At 37.7% G+C, this 26,083-nt stretch overlaps 1 protein-coding gene and 1 long non-coding RNA gene across 5 annotated transcripts in view; one reads left to right on the top strand and one right to left on the bottom strand.

Moving 5' to 3' along the window:
- The window catches only part of necab2 (N-terminal EF-hand calcium binding protein 2), a 107,729-nt gene that overhangs the window by 21,824 nt on the left and 59,822 nt on the right, over positions 1 to 26,083 (bottom strand). For 2 of the 4 annotated variants that reach the window (XM_073815747.1, XM_065279047.2), the window contains exons 6-7: positions 5,350 to 5,486; positions 4,783 to 4,901 (exon numbers count right to left, since the gene is read on the bottom strand). In XM_073815747.1, coding sequence (XP_073671848.1) covers positions 4,783 to 4,901; positions 5,350 to 5,486 — 256 coding nt within the window. Of the gene's footprint in view, positions 1 to 4,776; positions 4,902 to 5,349; positions 5,487 to 26,083 lie in introns of all 4 variants that reach the window. The other 2 variants (XM_065279048.2, XM_065279046.2) reach the window with 1 other exon arrangement.
- LOC135773211 (uncharacterized) lies at positions 11,710 to 12,551 on the top strand. Its single transcript, XR_010543475.2, has 2 exons — positions 11,710 to 12,035; positions 12,128 to 12,551. It is a non-coding gene; the product is annotated as an uncharacterized lncRNA (long non-coding RNA).

The raw sequence follows: 26,083 nt of genomic DNA on the forward strand, positions 1-26,083 counted from the left end.
GGTCCATTTATGTACTTGTGTGCCAAGTGGCCGTGTAATAAGTGAGGAATAATTGACAGGCCGTTAAAAAATTCAAAAATAATATACACTCAAGGTGGTAATGCAAAAGTCAATTATTCTGCTAAAAACTGCTAAGACACTGCTCTGGTTGTTATTTTAAGACATTTGACAGGTTAGGTGTGCGTTTTACAAAAAAATAATCAACATCCATGAAAAATTTCTCAACCAATCAGAATAAAGCATTCATTAGCCCCATGATATAAGTAAGCAATAAGGTACGAGAGCCTGTGCTGTTTCCTGAATAAGTAACGGCTGCAGTACATGTAAAAAAGAGAATATATATAAAACGGTAACCAGACAATATTAAATAACAAAAATTTATTAGTGCAACTTTCATGAAGTTAAATCAATAAACGCATTCCTTCCGCTAGAAAAAAGTAGTCCCTGACTGTTAATAACAAAGTTCCAATGTGTAATATGCATCAAAGCTCAGATAAAAGCAACAAACCGTTCTCAAACTGATACATGTGGTTGCTAAGGGTGTTGCTAAGGGAGCAGTGATCAATAAAACCGTTGGGTGAAGTGGTCTTACTCTTAGCCGTGTTTTGTTGTGAATAAAGAACCGCTATTGACCAATCAGAATCAAGGATTGGAACTAACAGTTTTATAATGCAAGATAATGTACACTCAGTCGGTTGTGATTGCAAACAAATCTCCATTCAATCCCTTTATTCTGCGACAATAACCAGCTGGCTGTAAATTATCTCTTACATTACACTTTTACAGATGAGCACTTTCAGATTATGCCACAGAGTCTTTTATTTTTTTGACATTTTATATAATTTTATGTTGCAGTAACTATCTTAGATGTATCAACCATGACAAATGACTTGGTAAGAGTTTTCAGGCTCCAGTTAGGACAAAATTGGGTTGAATTGTCCAATTAATGTCATGCCAACATGAAATAAGTCCAAATGTTTTACTATATCTTTTCAAATCTATAAGCATACTTTTGTTAATTATTTTGTAAGAATTTCATTGTAGTCTTAAAGAAAAAAATATAAGTACATATTTAATATTAAATTCTGTATTATAATATTTTAATATTGGAGTTCATATAGCATTAAGCATGTGTGTTTGTGCAACATAGACAGAAAAAGAGAAAAAAAAAAACAAGTGTGAGAGAAGCAATTTGAAAAAAGCCAACGATTGACTGATGTGAAAAAGTGCCAAGTCTAAAGCAGAAGTATTGATCAATTCTCGTACCGGTGCTCATAAAATATAGCATGTACGCAGAACTCTCCAGTCTTGACATGTCGTATAGCGGTTTTATTGTGTGCCGAGTCTGCTTTATCTTTGCCTAGGGAAAATTTAAAACTAGTGCTAGCGTTTAAATCTCGTCCATAAAACAGGCCTTTTTGATTCATCACTGCTATGTCACTCATTGGACAGGTTGACTTGACAATAAAAGTGAATGAGATCTATATTAATTACCATCAATAATGCTTCTGCATATCTGTGAGAGCTTCTATACTGTGTGTTGAAATGTCAAATAGCGTCTCCTAAGCTATGCCTCAAAATAAAAGCACTTTTTTAAAATATGATTACTTGATTTTTTTGTTCTTTTTTAAAACTATTATAAAAGAGTAAAAAGTAAATAAAGTTTTCTTCTCAGGTAAACTATTCCTTTAATTTGTTTTAACCATATCTGCAGTATAGCGCTTTAACTCCTTAATGAAGCTCAGGAATGGTTAAAGGGAGACCTTTTTCCTACAGTACCCTTTCCTCATTAAAAGCTCACACATTTTTCTAGTTACATCATGCACACAAGGCTGTCATGAGCTAGCGGTGCATGTTGATGTTTTGGCCCATAAACAGCTCTGTGTTTTTTTGTGCATCTTTAGGATGGTTCCATAAATGACTGTAGTTCAGTCCTAAACCATTAATAATAATGGAAATGAGGAGTACGATGATGCAGAAACCCCACAAAAAGAGTTTAACTTCACTTATGAACAAAATGAAGATGCCGGGTAAGATAATGCAGCCGGCCACCAAATCTCAGCAACAAAGGAGATCTGTACCACATTGATTTATGCGATGTTTGTAAGGTAAAAACAAGAAGAATGGAAGTAATTTGGTATTGATCAAACAGACCATTAAACAAGTGCTTTAATAACCCCCGTTAAAACAGTTCTGAAAACACTGTTTGTTTCTCATCTATGTGCTAATCTTTCTGGCAGGAGAAATACAAGTGAAGGCAATCTTTCATTCACACAGTTTGTGGCTGAGGAACAGCCACCGCACCTCCGTGAAGATCCCGTTTCTTTGTGCCTGACTGACTGAGATGATATCAATTAGGAAATAAATTATAGGTTGCTAGGAAAGCGGATTTGAGGGATTTGAGGCAGGAAACTAATTTTGATGTTTATCTCAACTATTTCATCACACCTTGTTCAAAAAGTCTCTCTTTATCACAGCTGGCTCAGCTCTCACAGACAGATGTGTACTGCATTAATTTTGAAGCATGATGATTTTACAGCAGTGGTTCTCTATCAAGTAAGTACATGAGATGTTTTTTTTTAAAAAAAGTACAATGTTGAAAATATACTTTTTATCATGTTTTATTTTAAAACAAAGTCTATGTTTTCATGCAATATATGAATAGATAAGATTCAAGATGCTACAGTATGTGTCACTATGACAACACTAATTAGAGTATATGGACTGCTGTTTATGACAATATTATTCACATCTACTGTTTTAATACACACTTAAAGTTATATTCACATGTAGTCTTTAGTAGATGCTAGTACCCAAATTAACCTACAGATTCATAACTTCACAAATTATCGTACAAAGGTCAGCAATACCTGCAGTACAGATGTAAAAAAAGAGAACAAAAAAGTTATTTTCAAAAAAGAAAAGATATGTTTCTTTTCTTTTAAGTCAAATTTCAATAGAATTGTGGAACCTCTCCAGTAACTTTATACGGCAATAACGTTATCTTATTATATCACGTCATGTTGAAATTATGTGTATTATAAATTTAAAGGGACACCCCACTTTTATGCTCATTTTCCAGCTCCCTAATTTAAACATTAGATTTTTAACGTTTTGGAATCCATTTAGCTGATCTCCGGGTCTGGCGCTATCACTTTTAGCATAGTTTAGCACAATCCATTGAATCTGATTAGACCATTAGCATCGCACTAAAGAAATAACCAAAGAGTTTCAATATTTTTCCTATTTAAAACTTGACTCTTTTGTAGTTACATCGTGTACGAAGACCCCCGGAAAATTAAAAGTTTTGATATTCTAGGCAGATATGGCTAGGAACTATACTCTCATTCTGGGGTAATTATCAAGGACTTTGCTGCCGTAACATGGCTGCAGGAGGCGCAATGTTATTACACAGTGCCTGAAAATAGTCCCCTGCTATTGAAAGTTACCAAGGGGACTATTTTCAGGCGCTGCGTATCATCAATACATGTTATGCCAGAAAGAGGGTTCCTAGCCATATCTTCCCAGAAAATTGCAACTTTTAATTTTCCGTCAGTCTAAGTACACGATGTAACTACAGAAGAGTCAAGGTTTAAATAGAAAAAAATATCGAAACTCTTTGGTTATTTTTGAGCGCGATGCTAATGGTCTAATCATATTCAATGGATTATGCTTAGCTATGCTAAAAGTGGTACCGGCAGACCCTGTGATCGACTGAATGGATTCCAAAACTGTAAAAATCTAATGTTTAACTTTAGGGTAACTGGAAAATGAGCATATTTTTTTAAAAAGTGGAGTGTCCCTTTAACTCTTTGCAATACTGTTATTATCCACTAGGTGGTGCAACTTATACAACCCGGAAGTAGCGCCTCACGTGAAAGAGCTCCGTGTATATTTAAAGGATCGCTCTGCATCTGATCTCTATCAAAATTCCTTCACAAAAATGGAATTATCTCAGCATTTTGCTCAAAATTGGGTGTTTTTGAAGAAACCTACCCATATTTGAGAGGTGATAAAAAGAGAACTAATGAAGGTAGGATGAAACAGTTTTTTTTAACTAAACCCTTAACCAACTTTTTTTAGTTAATGATCTGTAAGAATGGTGCTTTATTAGTGCTGTTCATTGATTTTAGTCCGTTTTTTGACATTTGGATATAAAGTGTTTTAATACTACAATATATGGTGTAAAAACGTCTGAGTGCTGCCCTCTTCAGGTTGAACGGTGGCTACTGCAGTTGAATTTTCCTATTGGATGTTGGGTCCAAAAAATGACTCGTGACGTAAGCAGGTTCAAGCTCACCACGCCCTTGTTATGATCTCACCACACACTTGATACGAGCTTAGTTCATCCCCTCTATCTCCGTTGGGATCTGCCCACTTTTTTGCGTTTTTCAAATATTGCCAGTGGGTGGAGTCAGGCTCTGACCAGGGGTTTAGTTACGCTTTAAACTTTTGTGAAAATCATGAAAAATGCTAGCGCCGGCTGTCAACTTTTTTTTAAACGCTGGCGGAAAAGAGTTAAGTTATAAAATAAAAACATATGAAACTCCCCTGACATTAAAAATGTTATGTGTCAGGGGAATTTTAATAGCTCTAGAATTGACTCGTACTGCTCTGTTAACCAGGTAACGTTTCCATTAAAAATAAAGTAGCACCATACAGGCTACTCAGTTCAAGTGCTCTTCACACAGAATTGAACAGGCCTTAGTGATGCACACTTTAAAATAGACTTTTGAAACAGCAGGAGTCTGATGATAAGAATAGTGATGATCTCACCTGCACCTGTATTGATGTTCCTCATGCTCTCCTTCACGCTGACTCTGTTGTTGGGAGGATAATCTGGCACCGGGGTATCATAGCGTCTATCTGGGACACGTGGGCTGGTTTTACTGGGGTAGGATCTAGGTCAAAAAATAGAGAACAAGGTCAAGAAACAAAGCACAATGTTTAAACTGAAATCATAGGTTTTTTTCCGTAATAATTGTCCTTTTACTGAATTTGGTAATCAAAAGTTTTAATAATAAATCATAATAACAACTTTCCGTGAGTAAATCATTTTAAATGTGTAGTGAGAAGCTCAACTATCTAGCAACTATAGCAGAGGTTGCATTTTGCATTCTGTGTAGGGCTGAGTTAAAAACTCTGCTCTGTTTTCATGCTTATATATCTAAATTGTGCAATAAGTAAAATGTTGGGGACTTTAATTACTAAAGCATCTGCTACATACTAAAGTTATGGATATAACTGTACCCTAGATAGACATTTCACATACTTTTGGCCATCACAGGTCATTCTCTGAGTACTGAGATAAAGTCATCTATCACAAGAAAAATGCTCAACAGTCCTCACCCCACTGATGAATGTTGCTCATCGATGGCATCCACAGCACTCTCTACAGAGCTCAGTAGAGACTGAATCTGATTGGCCGATTCCTTCAGCAGGAAGCGGGTCACAAATTGTTCAACGTTAGTTCCACGTTCATACACCTGCAATAGGTGAGTGAGAAACAGAGAAAGTGAGACAGGAAACAACAAAAAATAAAATACCGAAGTAGGAAATGCAGATAAAAGCACATCAGGGCTTTGATGAGGATCTTACGCATGAATATTTATAAAGGTTCTCTTGTTTAAGAAACTCTTTCACTTCAGCTCAATACCTTTAAACAGAACATATGATCAAGAGGTGCCACTGTTGAAAGATTCACAAAGCTACTGTAAATAAACACATCAACAAATTGCCTGAAAACCAGTATGTGCACAAGATACAATGTGGGTACTGTTAAACCTACAGTATGACAGGTTAAATTTAAAAAGCTTTTAATAGTATTGATATCAGAGGAGCCGGCACACATTGATCTGGTGACATTTTGACTGCTTTTGTAATCAAACATCTAACAGAGCTGCTGTCTGAACCACCAATTTTTGCAATTTTCTCATACACTCTCAATTGTTTAAGATCATTAATGTGTGATGATGGCTATGTTAATGGTGTAAACACACACACACACACACACACACACACACACAAAGTAAAATGTACTTATTTGGAGTATAATCTAAAATCCCACACCGAGGCATCATAAGAGTCAACATCCAGTCCTATACTTCTTCACAAAAGGCATGCTAAAACTAGGTGCACTAAATTTGCACCGATTGGCAGAAAGAGTCACAGTAAGCATTTAAAGCAACTCTGGCCTTCACAACTGATTGCAATTGAATATCCAAATGGAAAGGCAGCATTGGCAGCAAAGACTGAACTGCAGTGCTGGCCTTTACTGTAAATTATGTCGCAATGGCACGCAGACTCAGGACAACAGTGTATATAAAACATTACATTAGAAGTAATAAAGTAAATTGAGAGCATTGACAGCCTGTAGGGCTCCATCAGTACAAGAAAACAGAAAGTGTGGAAGGAAAAATCTGAATTAGACAGAAATTTATTGTCAAGTGTGCTTGCACACAGAGAATGCAAATGAAAAATGTACATGAAGAGTTCAGAACTTCCCTATAATGATACTTTGTGTGATTAAAGAAAAGGGCCGCACTTTGCATATAAAAACGTATTTTTTATTGGCACAGACGCGTTTCGGCTTTGCGCCTTCCTCAGTGTGCTTAAGTGAATGAACATTCCAAACTCATTCATGTATATCTACCCCGCCATACACCCACACAATCGACCAATGATAATGTAGTGTCATCCCATTCATCAATCATTCAATTAAAACAATTAATATAATCATCATTTTTTGTTTTTTAACACATTGTACACAGAACTACATCAGAAGTACACCAAAGTTACTCAGATCAAGTGAACCAATAACAGTTTTTTACAAAAAACAAGTCAATGACAATTCTTCATTCATGCCATTAGGTGTGCATGTATTCAAATTAAAAATATACCACGCCTCCCTCTGTAGAAGGCGGTTCTCACGATCTCCTCCTCTCATAAGCCGACTAACTGTTTCTAAACCCATAAACCTAAGTGTGTTAGCATCATGTCCTGCGCTGTTAAAGTGTCTTGCTACTGGGGACCTTTCATCATTCTTCCTAATGTTGCACTTATGTTCACAAATTCTGGTTTTCAATTGGCGTTTAGTTTTGCCCACATACAATAACCCACATGGGCATGTCAGTAAATACACCACAAAGGAAGTTAAACAAGTGATTCTGCCTTTCACTCTGAACGTCCTGTTAGATTTTGGATGCGTAAAAGTTTTTTCAGTGAGCATGTAATTGCATGCCACACAATTAAAGCACTTAAAATTGCCGTCTGGAATTTTGAAAGAAAGACGCAGCGGACTCGGCGCAGGCAAATACGATCGCACCAAACGATCTCTCAAATTAGATGCTCTTTTATAACAAAATCGCGGAGGGTCTTGGAAAGCATGACCGATTGTGGGGTCACTGCTTAAAACGTGCCAGTGTCGTTGAACGATATGTTTTAATGAATGTGATATGTGTCCATAAGTAGACACAAACGTAATTGGAGTATCTGTATGTGGTTTCTGCGCTCTGTCAGTCATTATATTTGTGCGTTCGATGTTGCGTACCCGCTCAAGGCAATCTCGTAATAATGTGTTATCATATCCCCTATTTGCGAATCTTTGACATAGCTCTCCTGCCTGTCTTTCAAAAGCCTCTTCACTGTCACAAATACGGCGTACCCTTAGTAACTGACTATACGGTAAACTGCGTTTCAGTGATGGTGGGTGAAAACTCTTGTAATCTAGAAACGCGTTACGATCTGTATCTTTTCTGTAAATCTCAGTGTGTAGTACATTATCACATTTTTTAACCCATACATCCAAGAAAGCCATGGCATTGGGATCAGAGTTTAAGGTGAATTGAATGGAAGGCAGTCTAGTGTTAACATAATCATGAAAAGCTTCCAACTCTTCCTTCGTTCCCTTCCATATAAAAAACACATCATCAATATATCTGTACCATACCTTAAGATGTTTTTTGAATTCATTATCGGAATAAATAAAATCATGCTCGAATTTTCCCATAAACAAATTGGCATAATTGGGTGCCATTGGCGAACCCATGGCAGTTCCTTGTGTTTGTAGATAAAATTTATCCTGAAACATGAAATAGTTTTTGGTCAAGACATCATTAGCCAATGAGATTAAAAAATCAGTGTGTTCCACATGATGGGTCTGCAGATAGTACTTTAAAGACGCTAAACCCGCTGTGTGTGGAATGTTCGTATACAAACTTGTCACATCCATTGTACATAATATATCAGATACATTCACTTCTCCTATACTAGATATTTTTTTTCAAAAAATCAGTCGTATCCTTCAAAAAAGATGGCAGTTTATACACAAGATCCTTTATATGGCAATCAATGTATTGTGAAAGAGGCTCTGTTATAGATTGATTGCCAGACACAATAGGACGGCCAGGTGGATCATTTAGCCTTTTGTGAATTTTTGGAAGGGTATAAATGACTGGTCGTACTGGGTTAATCTGTAACAAATATTTATACTCTTTGTCATCAATAATTGCATCATTCAGTGCTTTTTTTAATTTAGATTTTATCTCATTGCTAAATTTCATAGTCGGATCAGCAGATAAACACTTGTATGCATTTTCATCACCAAGTTGTCTCTCTATCTCTGCAACATAAGACAACTTGTCCTGAATGACAATAGGTCCACCCTTATCAGCAGGTTTAATCACAATATCATTGTCCAGCATCAACTGTTTTAAAGCCTCTTTTTCAGAAATTAAAAGGTTGGGCCTAATTGAATAGTCCTCTCTTCTCACATGGCTAAATGTGTCTTGTTCCACCAATCGACAAAACGTCTCTAGTGAGGGACTGTTAACCGGAGGAAGAAAAGTACTTCTTTGTTTAAACACAGTCTTTTTTGCGACAGGGGTGCATTCCTGGGTTAGCGTCTCTTGTTGAGTATACAGTCTATCCGTCCCTTTCAAATAAAACGCCCTCAGGCGAATGGATCTAAAAAAATTTAAACATTTCTACTTTCAAAGTGAAAGGGTCATTTACCTTTAAAGGAACAAAAGAGAGGCCCTTGGATAGCACGGAAAGTTGGTCTTCACTTAACTGTTTAGATGAGATGTTAATGACGTTGGTACTGTCACTTACTATCTTCGCGTGTTTATGTTTCTTCTTCCCCCTCCGCGTCTTGCGGCTGTGTGTTGGTCTGTTACTGGGGCTGCCATAGTAGGCGGGCGCCGGTTGCGTAAAAAACGGGTAGTGACGGATGAGTCGGTGTCGGTGCTCAAATCCCCAGATGAGGCAGTGCTGGGTGCTCTACGCTGTCTTTCAATGACTCTGTTGGGGCCTTGTTTTCCTCGAAGCCAGGGATACACAGTTTTGTTCCTATAATCCATCGTATCTCTCCGGTATTTATCCATTTTAATGCGCTGTGTTTCAGTTTTATATGTACTTATTTGCGCTTCACACTTATCCAAAAGTTCTTTGAGCTGTGTCGAAGAAAACCTGCTCTTAAGTTGTGTCTCGAGATCGGCAATCTCCTCACGAACTGTAGTCAGCCTATTATTTTGGTTATCAATGATAAGCAGCATCAGATCAAGGGAACATTTGTTAAGTATATCGCACCACTTGTTGCAGAAATCCGGATCATCACGACCCAAAGTGGGTTCCTTCATGATGCGTAATCCTCTCGGTATACGTTTGTTGCGCCAGTATTGTGAAAGTACGCTACCATGGAGCAGTGCTCTTGTTTCTTTCTTTCGGAGATTTTCCAGCAGATTATATTGCATCTCCCAGGTGTCGTTCGGCATTTCCATAGTAGTAAGAGGGAAGAGAATTCGTGTAGAATCCTGATCGGTGTATGCGAAGGTGCTGGCTCTCACATTAGTGAGGCGTTCAACTTCTTCATATGACATAGTTGGAGGAGCTCCGCTCAATGATTTCTCAAACAATTATTACGTAGGAGCAGGCTTCACTCAATTTATTATATATTATAAGAGTGCTTGACCAGACTTATAAATGATCTCAAAGAACAAAGAAAAGGGCCGCACTTTGCATATAAAAACGTATTTTTTATTGGCACAGACGCGTTTCGGCTTTGCGCCTTCCTCAGTGTGCTTAAGTGAATGAACATTCCAAACTCATTCATGTATATCTACCCCGCCATACACCTGATCTCTGATCCCAATGCCATGGCTTTCTTGGATGTATGGGTTAAAAAATGTGATAATGTACTACACACTGAGATTTACAGAAAAGATACAGATCGTAACGCGTTTCTAGATTACAAGAGTTTTCACCCACCATCACTGAAACGCAGTTTACCGTATAGTCAGTTACTAAGGGTACGCCGTATTTGTGACAGTGAAGAGGCTTTTGAAAGACAGGCAGGAGAGCTATGTCAAAGATTCGCAAATAGGGGATATGATAACACATTATTACGAGATTGCCTTGAGCGGGTACGCAACATCGAACGCACAAATATAATGACTGACAGAGCGCAGAAACCACATACAGATACTCCAATTACGTTTGTGTCTACTTATGGACACATATCACATTCATTAAAACATATCGTTCAACGACACTGGCACGTTTTAAGCAGTGACCCCACAATCGGTCATGCTTTCCAAGACCCTCCGCGATTTTGTTATAAAAGAGCATCTAATTTGAGAGATCGTTTGGTGCGATCGTATTTGCCTGCGCCGAGTCCGCTGCGTCTTTCTTTCAAAATTCCAGACGGCAATTTTAAGTGCTTTAATTGTGTGGCATGCAATTACATGCTCACTGAAAAAACTTTTACGCATCCAAAATCTAACAGGACGTTCAGAGTGAAAGGCAGAATCACTTGTTTAACTTCCTTTGTGGTGTATTTACTGACATGCCCATGTGGGTTATTGTATGTGGGCAAAACTAAACGCCAATTGAAAACCAGAATTTGTGAACATAAGTGCAACATTAGGAAGAATGATGAAAGGTCCCCAGTAGCAAGACACTTTAACAGCGCAGGACATGATGCTAACACACTTAGGTTTATGGGTTTAGAAACAGTTAGTCGGCTTATGAGAGGAGGAGATCGTGAGAACCGCCTTCTACAGAGGGAGGCGTGGTATATTTTTAATTTGAATACATGCACACCTAATGGCATGAATGAAGAATTGTCATTGACTTGTTTTTTGTAAAAAACTGTTATTGGTTCACTTGATCTGAGTAACTTTGGTGTACTTCTGATGTAGTTCTGTGTACAATGTGTTAAAAAACAAAAAATGATGATTATATTAATTGTTTTAATTGAATGATTGATGAATGGGATGACACTACATTATCATTGGTCGATTGTGTGGGTGTATGGCGGGGTAGATATACATGAATGAGTTTGGAATGTTCATTCACTTAAGCACACTGAGGAAGGCGCAAAGCCGAAACGCGTCTGTGCCAATAAAAAATACGTTTTTATATGCAAAGTGCGGCCCTTTTCTTTGTTCTTTGAGATCATTTATAAGTCTGGTCAAGCACTCTTATAATATATAATAAATTGAGTGAAGCCTGCTCCTACGTAATAATACTTTGTGTGATTAAAGCATGTCCTTTGTTCCCCCCTCGAAGGGATTAAAGGGACATTCCACTTTTTTGAAAATATGCTCATTTTCCTGCTCCCCTAGAGTTAAACATTTGATTATTACCGTTTTGGAATCCATTCAGCTGATATCAGCATAGATATCATATAGAAGACTAGATGCCCTATTGGCCGCTGGGGACTGAGAAATACGGCGGCCATCTTAAACCGGTCGTTCTCCTAGTTTCGTTGCATGGCAGCAGATAAGATGTCAGAGCACTGTGGAGCATTTTCCTTTTCTAATCGGCGGACGATCGCAAATAGAGCCCGGAGGATTATTTTCACAAGTACTTTTTAACATCGCGGTACTATTGGTTGTATTTTGTGAATAGAATATTATCAGAAAATTGAGAAAGAGCCAGCTTATTGATTTTACTGTACTGAAATCGTAGCCAGCTAACGTTCGCTAGGCTATGTTTACTGCACCAGCCGCTGTTCACCCTGCAAGGAGAGTGGGGTAAAGTAAAGTAATAATTACAAGAGTTTATCTGTTGTGAGTATTGTGTAAAGCGCTATATAAATGTGTATTATTATTATTATTATTATAAGGTGCTGTGAGCTGCGTGATCCGCCGAGCTTTAAAAAGCTGAGATGTCAACAGGAACAGAGGATGTTTTCCTTCGTAGGGAGGACATTGAGGAGACTCGGTTTGGAATCGACAACTATCAGTCTGACTCGTTGTCACTGGTTGTGTCTGTGTTTTTAAAGATAAGGCTCCACCATGTTGCCAAACTCACCTCTCTTGAACTACAGAAAGGGAGCACGGGAAAGAAGCTCTGGACAGGGGTGTGTGTGTGTGTGTGTGCGTGCGTGCGTGCGTGCGCGCGCGTGTGAGTGTGTGGGGGGGTTTACAAATCATTTTAAATTGTTTCTTCACCATATTAAAAAGTCTTATTTTATTGCAACTATCTGTTTCTGCATCTTTGTCATATTTATAGTGTGTGATTTATAAAATATCTTATGTCCTACACCACATATTTTGATTTTGGACTCACTTTATATCTTATATCAGAATATTTTATTACTGTTTAGTGAATATTCATTCATTCCTACTATGAACATTAAGTGGCGCTGTCCACATTAGTGTTGGTAACACTAAGATCCTAAACCTAAATATTGACAAACTATATATTGTTGGAAAGCTCAAATAGTATAATTTTCATATTTCATTACCATTTGGGGAAAATTATGACACAGTGAGAGTCAGTTTCTAAAAATGTTACGGGCCCACAGGTAGGCCAAATTTGTTTTTGCATATAACACTAAGGGCTCTATCTTGCACCCAGCGCAATTGACTTTGTCAGTGACGCATGTATCATTCGTATTTTGCCCCAGCGCACAGCGGGTTTTTCCCGTCACAGAAGCACGTCGGCAAACTAGGGAATGAACTTGCGCTCCCTGGGTGGTTCAGCGCAAAAAAAGAGGCGTGTTCCGGCGCAAACCATCCCTGATGCTATTTTGCAGTTTCAAAAAACAATTGCGCCACTGACCAGAAAAAAAAAGTTTAAAGTCAGTGGCGCGTTGCGCGTTGTTCATTATGCTATTTTAAGGGCGCATGCTTGACCATAATGTATAGCGTGCACAACGCGCATACACTTTGCTTATCTAATCTACACAGATGCAACAGTTATTTTTGCAAATCATAAATTGTTACACTTAAAAATATTAATACACGAGATAAGGGGAATCATAGTGGTGAGCATTGTGGTGATAGTTTTTATTTATTCTCATGCAAATAACGATTAAAATATTTTCATAACTTTGTTGTGTGGCTGTATTACGTTTATTTTATGTAAATAATAATTAAAATGTTTTCATAAGAAACCTTAATGTATATGAACTTGATTTGTAAGAGTACTTTGGGGTTGGACCTTGCTTGCGTTTCTTGGGTCCGATTTCAAAGCCCCCAAACCCTTTCAGCGGTGAGGGTGGACGCAGCGATGTCCTCTGCTGGCGTCAAGTCCTGAGGCAGATCCACCTCCCGTTACACGGCGTGCCCGATTTATGCTGGCAAGCGTGGGATTCCCCCGTACAAGGACGTCGGTCTCCTCGGCTGTGAACCGCTCCTGGCGTGCGCCTGGTAAATCCGTCATAATAATAGCAACCCGCCATGGAACTTGCGCCCTTGCGTTTAAAGGGAATGTTGGCTAGCGTTCTGATTGGTTTATTTGACGTTACGCCCAAACCACACCTATGAATAATGAACCTACTTCAGACCAACCCCTTATTGATTTGCGCCCGGCGCAAGAGTTATTTCTCACGCCGGGAAAATAGCAACAGCGCCCAAGATCCGCCCACAAACTCACTTGCGCGTTGCGCTTCGCACTTGCGTTTCAGATCGTTAAAATAGGGCCCTAAAACCCTACTCTAAACCTAAAAAATCATGGCAAGCTATATATCATCGGAAAGCTCTCAGAATGTAGTTTTAATATTTCAAAATCTTTTTGCATGAATAATATTGCGGTGACAGTAATTTATTAGTTTGTGAGTATACAAGAGTACAAGAGTATGTGGCAAAATCTAGTGGCAGTTGTTGGTAAAACCATTAAAATTGTGACCCAAACATCATTTTTTTGTGATTTGGATCACAACTACTTGAGACATATTGCTTCATGTTAACATTATTTATTGTGTGAAACATTAACTTTTATGTAATTTTATTTATAAATTATTATGTTACTGCATAATTTGATATATTAAAATAAAGGTAAACGGCTATAAAAGTATTTATATTTAATATTTTTACGTTCCAACTCATTTGTGAAAAACCATAAATTGTCTTCTTTAAAACAAGACCAAGATTAGGTTTCTAGCCCAAAGAATCCCAGAGAAATATTCATTTAAAGATGTACATCACATTGTCACCCCCACTCAAACGGGATTTGCGGCACATAAGGGGTTAAAATACGCCGAACCATGTGTCCTATATCATAGCTCCATGAATGACCTTTGCAGCAAAAAACCCGCGTGAAAATCTGTTCGGTATTCACTGAGATATGATTAATTAAATGCGCTGATAGCTCATTCCACCAGTCATACAGATTACACTGAGTGGAGCGGGTGACCGATCTAAGATGGCGGCTCCATATCTCACCGCGCCAGTAGGCAGTAGCGGTCGATAGGGCGTCTACCTATATGATGTCTATGGATATCAGAGTCTGGCGCTAGCACTTTTAGCATAGCTTAGCACAATCCATTGAATCTGATTAGACTATTAGCATCGCACAAAAAGAATAACCAAAGTGTTTCGATATTTTTCCTATTTAAAACTTGACTCTCCTGTAGTTACATCGTGTACTAAGACCGACGGAAAATTTAAAGTTGCGATTTTCAGGCCAGATATGGCTAGGACTATACTCTTAAACTGGCGTAATAATCAAGGACTTAGCTGCTGTAACAAGGCTGCAGCAAGTGTAGTGATATTACACAGTGCCCGAAAATAGTCCCCTGCTATTGAAAGTAACCAAGGAGATTATTTCCGGGCAGTGCGTAATATCACTACCCCTGCTGCAGCCATGTTACAGCAAGTAAGTCCTTGATTATTATGCCAGTTTGAGGTTATAGTTTCTAGCCATATCTGCCTAGAAAATCACAACTTTTAAGTTTCTGTCGGTCTTAGTACACAATGTAACTACAGAAGAGTCAACTTTTAAATAGGAAAAATTGTCATTTTTGAGCGCAATGCTAATGGTCTAATCAGATTCAATAGATTGTGCTAAGCTATGCTAAAAGTGCTAGCGCCAGACCCGGACATAAACTGAATGGATTCCAAAATGGTAAAAATCAAATGTTTAACACAAGGGGAGCTGGAAAATGAGCATATTTTCAAAAAAAGTGGTATATCCCTTTAAGGCATAGAGAGGAGTCCTTCAGAATGAAATGCAGGATGTATCTAAACATGTTGCTGTTCCAGAGCAATATTAATAGGAAGCTGCAAAAAAATCTGCTGGCCTTGGTGCTGTGCTTATGAATAAAGATTCAATTCTAAGGGGAGGACGCTAGTGTTTGTCCTGTCCACCTGGCTGAACAAGAAGCCACCAGGTGTTAATGGTGATGGCTAGGATGGCTCAGCATGATTTATGCTAGCGGTATAAGAAGTCAGCAGCTCAACACGGTGCCAACGAAATCCTTAACACACATCAGCGAACAGGGAAATGACACAGCATGGACAAAGTTCATCACTGGTCTGAATAAAAAGCACAACCAAATGTGTCTGAATTCTCAGGACATCACCATGCTTCAGCTGCTCTAATAATTGCTCAGACGTCATGAGTGATATGGGTTCAAATCTGTCATAAAATATTCATTTTTTCCTATTATATCACCAGCAACAAACATACCCCCCAAAACTACCACCCTCCTGTAAAATATGCTCTAGGCAGTTTTGAAAGTGTTACTGATGAGGTGAATTACTGAATAACAATGAGTGACATACTGGACTGAGGCACCCAAGCGCACCTGTGCTAAAGCAAAGACTGGGAGAGCATTATATCTGATGCATAAAGACAGGCCCTCAACAGAATAAACAATGGCACGTACAAGACAATTCATCATGGGGGCTGAAAGGTAATACAGAGGAGGAAATTGGCTCAGTGTGTGATATCATAATTGGAGATTTTACACAGGTAGTATATGTCACCTTTAGTATAAAAATTGAAGGTGGGACACCTAACAGTTTTTGTCTTTTGCAATGAAAGCATTAAATAATAATAAGGGCGGCACATGCAAACAAGTAGGTTATTATGAGGTGCATAGTATTGCCACTTAAAGTGAAGGGCGGCATTATTTTATAACAAAAAGTATAAAAAAATGCCCATATCATGCTTAACATCCAATGCTGGTGTTTCAAAACAGCCAGCGGCGAGGTAACCCAGAATAAAATGCCACATTTTATTGGGACATGTTGTATGTCCCAGCCTTTATAAATGCAATTTTGCATATGACAAAATGTTGTTGCTAAGAAACATATTGACTGCTGTTGCTAGGATACGATTAATTGGCTCATGTCTGAGTAGAGCTGTCTAGTATGCTTGTCTTAAAATAGATGAAAGCTAACAGTTATGCTACGATATTTATTAGAGAAGTCACAACCACCCCCTTGCATTTGTTGATAAGTCCATATGCAATCATGTGTGAATCATTTCATAATAAACAAAGGTCATTCTTGACCTTAAATGCATTTTTATGTCCTCAAACTCCCATCATGCTTTTTTAAAAATGCAAACAGGGATGAATTTAGAAGCCATCAAACACTTCCATGTTTTTCCTATTTAAAGACATTTACATGAGTAGTTACACCCAAGGTCGAAGTGCTGCAAACTAAGTGCTATTCCGCCATACAATATAGTTCTCATTTTTCATAAGCTTAAAAATCGCCACTTTTTTGTGCCAACATACTTACTCGTGTAATTACCTATGTAACAGTCTTTAAATCGGCAAAACATTGAAGTTTTTGGTGGCTTCAAAATTCATCCCTGTTTGGATCCTAAGGAATGAATGGGGCTAGGCTAAATGCTAACACATTTACGACGCGCTGTACAAAGATTAAGTGTACGCATTGAAAAAAGATGGGTATGAATTCATTCCTCTAAGTTGAGGTAAGAACATAGTTAAATATTGAAAACTGTGTTGTTTATCTTTAATAAACAGGAAAGTGCCTGCACTTGATTATAAATAATAATTTCTGTCTGGCATACGCTTTCGAAGAAATATTTTCTTAAATTACAACACAAGCATATTTACTTTTTAAAATTACAGCGCCTCTGCTCATCTCCGTAAACCGATATATTAAATTGCTTTTTAATAAATTGTTTTTCATCTCTGGTTGAGCATTGACCTCTTGCTGATCAAAACATCTTTAACATTATTATGCCAGCTGTCTCTTCACAGTGCTAAATAAAATGAGGTTTAACAGTTCTCAAGAATGAGCCAAAAGGGTAAACAACTAAAAAACAACAATTACAGAACACAACAGAGTCAACTTAAGGTTCTCTCCCACCTTTGGTCCAAACCTGCAGCTCAACCTAGTTAGACAAAGCTTCTGGGAATTGAGGGAAAAGATTCAATCACAATCGCATTAGCTGAGCCTGAAAACAGAAGTTACGGTATAATGCTGTTATTGAGCTGGGGACACATCCATTCACAACACCGGATCACAGTTGTTGAGAGTTTACAAAGCCAGGATTAAATCCTAGTCTGGTAGAAAATGAAGAGATGACAATACAGACATCCTATTGTAGGAAAGGAATGATTGAGCCGTGTATCCATTATTGTCTGTGAGCGTCTGTATGTGTGGGTGTCCAATGCAGAAAGATAAAATTCACACTTGTTTTCCGCTGGGGTCTGCAGGTGTCTTACACAAAGCATTTTTGGTTCACCCAACACAGTTTCTGAAATCTTAAAGATAAAAGTTAATTTGATACAGTTACTGCTTTCATTTGTCTCTTGTCTTCTTTTTAATATAAAGTATAGAAAAAGTGTAGGCATAGTCACGCTATCAGCCATTTCATGTTTCTTCGACCAAGTGAGTGGGATTGGATTCAGCACTGGTAAGGTTACAAAGAAAGTTAGTCAAGCTACAGTATACAGACAAGAGGGCTCTATCAAACACCTGGTGCAATGTAGCGCAATGCTCGGCGCAAGTGTCGTTTGCTAGTTTGAACCCGGCACAATGATCATTTTCACAGTTAGTGCCACATTGCACATTGCAAATGCATTTGCGCCCATGGGCGTTCTGGTCTGAAAACCAGGTGTGTTCAGGCGCATTGTTGGTGCGTTGCTATTTTGAGGAAACTAAAATATACTACACCACTGACCAACTAAATCCTGGTTTAAAGTCTAAACTCAATGGCGCAATATTGTTCTTGTTATTTAATAAGCGCGTTAGTAATATGCTCCTATAAACGGGACGACAACGTGCGATTGCTTATCACACACATGGATGCGCAGCAGCCCACAAACGTTTTTAAATATGAAAAATAAAGGATTCAAATGAAAAAGATTCTTATTGGGTCTCTTGGACATAAATGAGGACCGATTATGAGATGTTAGCAGGCGTAAAGAGCAGCTTCACCTGTAGCCTGGTAAGTAATTAAATGTTTTGCTTTAAACAAATGCAAGTATTGCATCTATTCTGAAATGTTTTTGTTTTTATGCTACACGTTTGTAAATTCTTTATCTCCTGTTTGTTACAAATAAAGTATTTTTAGAGTACAAACCTTTTCTTGCATATTTGTAAAAATGTTTTTAAAAATCCATACATGTACAGCTATTAAAAGCCTGCTAATTTTACTTCCATGACTGAAAGAAAACGACTTTTAAAGGTTTTAATACAAAAAAAAAAACATTTTCAATACAAATGAAAACAACACAATTTTTTAACATCAATCTTAAACTGATGATCTTCTTCCTCAGCTTAGGTTTTCAGTTTACAAATTCCGCCATCTAAATAGGGAATCGGCATGGCGCCAGCGCAACTTACTTTTAAAGGGGATGAGAACTGAGACTCTCATTGGTTGCACGTTACGCCGAAAACACACCCATTACTCATTACGAGAATAGGAACAACCCTTTAAGATTGTGCGCTTGGTGCACAAACCATTTTTCAGATCATTAAATTAGCAAAAGTGGAATCGGAAAAACCTTTTTACACCGTGCGCCTTGCGCTTTAGACAATTCGCTTAGATTGTTAATGGCCCAGGATGTTAGAGGTTAGATGTTGATCTTGTTTAGAAAGATAATTAAAAACAAGTAAATATTCAACTTTTGTGTTTTGGTAGCTCAATACAGGCACAAGAAACATACATGATTAAAAAATATAAAAAATTTAATACACCATCAAGTCGCTTTGCATTAAAGAATCTGTCAAATGTGTAAATGTAAACTTTTGTAGACTAAATAAAACTGTACACTGTAGTTCGATGGTTTCATTAAAATATTCAGGTTGTTAAATAAAATTAAATGTATTTTTTAATGTCTTTTAAAAGAAATAAATAATAAATCCTTTTAGGGAAGTTAGGTGTCACTAGATGTCCATCTTTGTAGCACCTCTGGGCATTTATTTTAGTCATGGGGAAAGACAGATATCTCTAAATTCTCGTGCAAATAAACAACATATTTCTGACAAACAATTTGACCTGACCTCAACCGTAACATTTTTTGACATTGTTTCAGCTATTGTGCATGGACCCTTCAACTTTAGTAGCCAGAGCGGTAATATTGGGCGTTGCATTGTCCCCTATATATCGTAATAGATTATCAATATGATCAATCTTATTATATCCAGTATCTTTGGCCAGACACACATTGCCTTTCTAGATTGTTAATTGTTATTACTTAGCCTACGAATATGAATATGAGCAACTACTAGTTAACAATTACTGAATAAAATACTTTTATTTTACAAACAAAAACATTACACAAAATCATACAATATTCATTCAGAATTGTGAATGATTACCTGATACTATAATATTTGTATTGCACTCATCATATCAATGCCTCCATAATAATCGCTTTATTGTTTTTTTTTTACTATTGTAAGTCACCAAATGCCCAAATGTAAATGCCATCCATTCCCTGCACCTGTGACAACTTTGTAATACAGCAGTTGAGAGAAGAAAGGGTTAGATAGATTTAAGAGATCACATATTGTTTTCCCCCGTTTCAATGTACTTATATTAAACAAAGCCAAAAATGTAAAGAAAAAAAATCTCAATGGTGTAAACGCATTAATTACTGTATGAGAAAAGCATAAATTATGCAAAGCAGCAATCAACGTGAGGCATCATAATTTCAGCTTATGCCTCTGAATTAGAGGCTGGCAACACCGCAAACCACAATGTAATTCAGTAATGAAAAGAACACAAGCTCAATGTGCAGATGCACCTAACAATCATCTTTTTTGCCAAATAGCTCCCATCTTTCTTGTGAAGGAAAGAGAAAACCCCAGACAACAGCTCTATTCTCTCAATCACTCTGTTAAGCAAACCTTATTAAATCAGATGACTAAATACATGTCAATCAAATACTCGGTGGGTTTGACCTTTTACGGTTTGACATTTGAATTCCTGAGGGCATCTCACAAGGTTAGGCTTCATAGCAGGTCATAGCAGGGTACTTGTTTAAAAAAGTGAATATATATATAAAGTACTCTAAAACAAGCGACTGCAAAGTGCAAATCTTTCTTCACACCCCACATGCAGTGGGAGGCATTGCTGAGAAAATGATTGTTCTGAAACTGTAGCCACCACCAGCAAACAAGAACATGGGCTCTAATTATAATCACCTCTTGCAGTGTTTTCCAGGCAATTTTAATCAGGCGTTTTGATGTTGGGGAATTATCCTCACAAAGACAGGACTCTATAACAGTGACAGATTTAGTTTAGGTGATGAGCAAACATGGGTCCAAATATCTGTGTCACGGTAGGACAGTTTCGTAAGCTCATTGATTGAGACAGCAGACAGGAAATCAGCGGCTCCAGCTGTGGGCTGCACTATTGTGCTTACCTCTATAAGCCATGATGATGATGAGGCAAGTATTTACAATCTGTACAAAACACAAAGCATCATCAGACTTTCCTTCTTCATCCACACAATGCATGCGAAGCAGTGATGAAAGGGAGTGTTTTAAAAGGACAGCGGGGCCCTAGATTAAAAAAATCAAGTTTCTATTAAAGGTGCATGGAAAATTGCTTAAAATTTCTCTGTGTTCCTTAAAGGGATAGTTCGGCCAAAAATGATATTAAACCCATGATTTACTCACCCCCAAGCTGTCCGAGTTGCATATGTCCATCGTTTTTCAGACAAACACATTTTCGGATATTTTAGAAAATGTTTTAGATCTTTCAGTTGATAAAATGTAATGTTACGGGGTCCACGACCTTCAAGTCCAAAATAAGTGCGTCCATCCTTCACAAAATAAATCCAAACGGCTCCAGGATGATAAACAACGATTTTCTGAGGGTAAACCACGCGGTGTTGTTGTAGAAATATCCATATTTAAAACTTTATTAACGAAAATAAATACCTTCCGGTACCACCGCCATCTTAGTCGCGTCCGCATTCAGGATGAGAGCTTACGCAGCCTACGGGGGTTACTCTGCTGCTGCTCTGTGCCCCCGCACTCCGAATTTGTCATAGGTCACTAAGAAAAGTGCGTACACTACGCTAATACTCTCTCCTGAATACAGAGGAGTCTAAGATGGCGGCGCTACCGGAAAGGTATTTATTTTCGTTAATAAAGTTTTAAATATGGATATTTCTACAACACCACCGCGCGGATTACCCTCAGAAGACCTTTATTTATCATCCTGGAGCCGTTTGGATTTAATTTGTGAAGGATGGACGCACTTTTTTTGGACTTGAAGGTCGTGGACCCTGTAATATTACATTTAATTAACTGAAAGATCTAAAACATTTTCTAAAATATCCGAAAATGTGTTTGTCTGAAAAACGATGGACATATGCAACTCGGACAGCTTGGGGGTGAGTAAATCATGGGTTTAATATCAGATTTTGGCCGAACTATCCCTTTAAAAGGAAGAAAGTCATATAATGGTCAGTAAATGTCATCTTCTTTTCTTTTAATTCCACCATAAAGAAAGGGACCACACAATTACCACAATATTAAGTCTCTTATGATAAGACTAGGAGCATAAAAATTGAATATCAAAGATTTTACTTACTCTGTCAATATTAAAGATATCAAGGTTATATTTTAACAGAATGTTCTTTACATTACGCATGACGATTTTATATAGAAAACTATAAATCACTAAAAAGGACTTTAGCTGGTAGACTGTTTGCTTTGTAGGTGTAAGCAAAGGTCAGCATATCTCACTGGGATTGTTTTATTGACACAGGCAATGAATTTGACCAGCAATGAACCTTAATGAAATGCCGTGTAGGATTCAGGCAATAGAGTTCACGATTCTCAAGCCATCGCAATGAGCCATAAAACACAACGTGAGACAAACATCTCGTGCTGTGGATTGCAGTTTATCATAAAATGCAGTAGCACGGAGATTTACAGAAGGAGCCTCAGCAGTTTAATAAACAAGTGAAGCGCAGTGGTAGCCCTTAACTCTGACCGGGCTGCGCTGGAGCGTATGGAGCGCAGGCTGCATTTCACACACACTGGCAGGTGAGAGATGAATGTCAGGACAGTAATGAATGACGGCTGAGATTTCCAGCATAATGCCGACAGCTCCACATGCCTGTGACATTACCACTTCACACCTTAGATACAGTAAAGAGATGGAAAGATACTGAATACTGAAATACACTAAGAGGAAAGCAGCAATCTTGTATATATTTACAAATCAGGGCCGAAAGAATACCCTTCTATTTTGCAAAAGATTTTCAATGCATATTGATTTTGTGTAGAAAAATTACTTTGGAAACATTTCCATTTAAAACAATTGTGTGATTAACTGTGTTTCCTGGAACTGCCTCTGGCATGAACTTTCTCATATGAGACCAATACGCAAGTGATGCCAAAGCAATGTTCAAAAACAATTTATAACATACGGCAGTTCTGGACATTGAACCAGACTAATTAGTGCTGAACCATGCAGCTCAAGGAAATCCTTAAGCCATTGGCAAACATAAAAACATGCACATGCATCTGAATTCGAAGCTTGCCTCCTCATACATATTCATTAAACTTTATATTCATAAAAAAATCTGTGCTTTAATGCTTAAAATAAAGAAAGTTCAAAATGAATCTAGTTATTGTTTGTGAAATGTTTTTGATCTTTACCTTAGCAGTGGGCATTTATATCCTTAAAAAGGTCTAGTACAGTACTGCCCACTGTATGTGATAGCTGGATACAGCCAATGGGTGAAAACACAGTATACTATAGTCTTCCACAGAAACCCAATGAGTAATAAATTAAATTACCTCTGCGTATAGTAGTAATTCACCAAAGTGAAATGCACATCCAGACGATATAACTGCAGATTTATGTGCTGAAAAGCACTATTAGTTTTTACTTTCTTGTTGTTGTAATTCGTTGTTCTGAAGCAAAGCTGTATATTATATTTGGATCACCTGTTTAGTTCTCAACTTGCAGCTATAGAAAGAATTCAAAACATGAGTTTACTCAAAAGATACTGCAATGATTTACTCATGCTCATTTCATGCAACACTTTTTTATATTTTAGAGTTGAACAAAACCGTAATACTTTCACTTGACAACCTATTCATATCTACTACCCTATGCTCTTAAAATTTAATTTTAATGACTACATTTAGCAGCGCTGCATGACGTTTAATTGTTAAGTATCATTCAGCAATCAAAAATCTGCAGTATGCTGTGTTCTTTACAGGCGTCATATAATTTTTTCTTAAGTAACCTTTGAATGCTATAAGTGGTTCCCAGGGAAACTAGGTAACCGAGGTACCACGGTAGATAGATACAAAAGCAAATGAGCAAAAGTGAGTGTGACTGTGCACAGGGTGTGGACACTGTACACATAATAGGGTAACGGCCAAATCTCCTCACCTCAGGTCAGCATGAAATGAGAAAGAAGAACAGTTCTGCCCCACCTGCAGCTTAGAAAATATTATTTCCCGGAAATATATTTCACCTCTATTTGGGACATCAGATGTTCACAGAATCACAGCATTGCTCTACATGGGACAAAGTTTAAAATAGAAACAAAAGGCACCAAGGTTTATCACCAACAAATACACATTGTCATTAAAATCCTGCTACAGTACATGGGTATATTCTATTGTTGCACGCTCCAATCCTAACATGCAGCACGACAGCCTTCCCATCCCCATCAAGCGTATATAACGTATATATCTCTATTGCAGAAATCCTGATCAATGCATCCATAAAACATTAAAGGAATATTCCATTTTCTTAAAAGAAAAATCCAGATAATTTACTCACCACCATGTCATCCAAAATGTTGATGTCTTTCTTTGTTCAGTCGAGAAGAAATTATGTTTTTTGAGGAAAACATTGCAGGATTTTTCTCATTTTAATGGACTTTAATAGAGCCCAACATTTAATACTTAACTCAACACTAAACAGTTTTTTCAACGGAGTTTCAAAGGTCTATAAACGATCCCAAACGAGGCATAAGGGTCTTATCTAGCTAAACGATTGTCATTTTTGACAACAAAAATAACAAATATACACTTTTAAAGCACAACTTCTCGTTTAGATCCGGTCGTGATGCGCTAGCGTGACCCCAAGCAATACGTCATGACGTCAAGAGGTCACAGAGGACGAACGCGAAACTCCGCCCCCACTGTTTACCAGTGTGTTGAAAGAGGACCGTTCCGACGTTGTTGTAAGTGGAATGTTACTAATTAATGTCTTTGTGTCAGTTTATTGTTTACAATGGTCCGCAAATGTGCGTTTTATATATGTAACACGTGACCTCCCTACGTCACTACGCATTTACGTTAGGTCGCGCTGGACCGGATCTAGACGAGAAGTTGTGGTTTAAAAGTGTATATTTGTTATTTTTATTGTCAAAAATGACAATCGTTTTGCTAGATAAGACCCTTATGCCTTGTTTGGGATCATTTAGAGTCCTTTGAAACTCCGTTGAAAAAAACTGTTACGTGTTAAGTATTAATTGTTGGTGTCTATTAAAGTCCATTAAAATGAGAAAAATCCTGCAATTTTTTTCCTCAAAAAACATAATTTTTCTCGACTGAACAAAGAAAGACATCAACATTTTGGATGACATGGTGGTGAGTAAATTATCTGGATTTTTCTTTTAAGAAAATGGAATATTCCTTTAATGTACAAAAGTAGTAATAGATTTATAAAAAAAAAAATAGGATTTAATCTATGCTTCAAGAATCAAAAACCTCCAGAAACTCTTGTACATTACCACCTTAGTGTCAGGACAACTGCTAAGTTGATTATATTACCAAGCGATCCTAAAACCATCTGCCACATCCCTCAATGAACAATCCTTGTCAATCTCTGCAAATCCAGGTAAACTTGTATAAAAAAACTCCCAGCCCACCCTGTTCCATGCTACCAAAGTCCCATCCAGTATGCATAATTACTGTTTGCCATGTGACAGCCTCATTAATATCAACTCAGGCATCAAACAAAGGCTTCGGGGTGCACCCTGTTCAAAAGGCGCTCTGCATTCAAATGAATTTCTGCATTTCCATTTTAAACAGCAGCAACACCTACGATAACTGTGCTTTCTTCTACCGACAAGTCACGCAGTTCAATGCATGGAAAAACATGCTTATAGCACAACGTCGAACAGGAGCCTGAACAGGAAGGATAAAAGACTACTCAAATAGAAGACAGATGGATATGTGAGGAAAAAGATAAGAAGAAATATTCAACATGCAACGCTTTCAATCGTTTTGAAACTTGTATCATTGTTAACACTGTTAAACCCAAATCTTAGCCCTAAATAAAAAAGCAGAGAAAGGGAGCTCGATACGCTTCTCTATTTTAAGTCCTAACAAGAAGCTCAGAGTTAAAAATGTAAAGTCCAGGCATACTAAGAACT

Source organism: Paramisgurnus dabryanus, chromosome 9, assembly GCF_030506205.2.
Source record: "Paramisgurnus dabryanus chromosome 9, PD_genome_1.1, whole genome shotgun sequence".
Lineage (NCBI taxonomy): Eukaryota > Metazoa > Chordata > Actinopteri > Cypriniformes > Cobitidae > Paramisgurnus > Paramisgurnus dabryanus.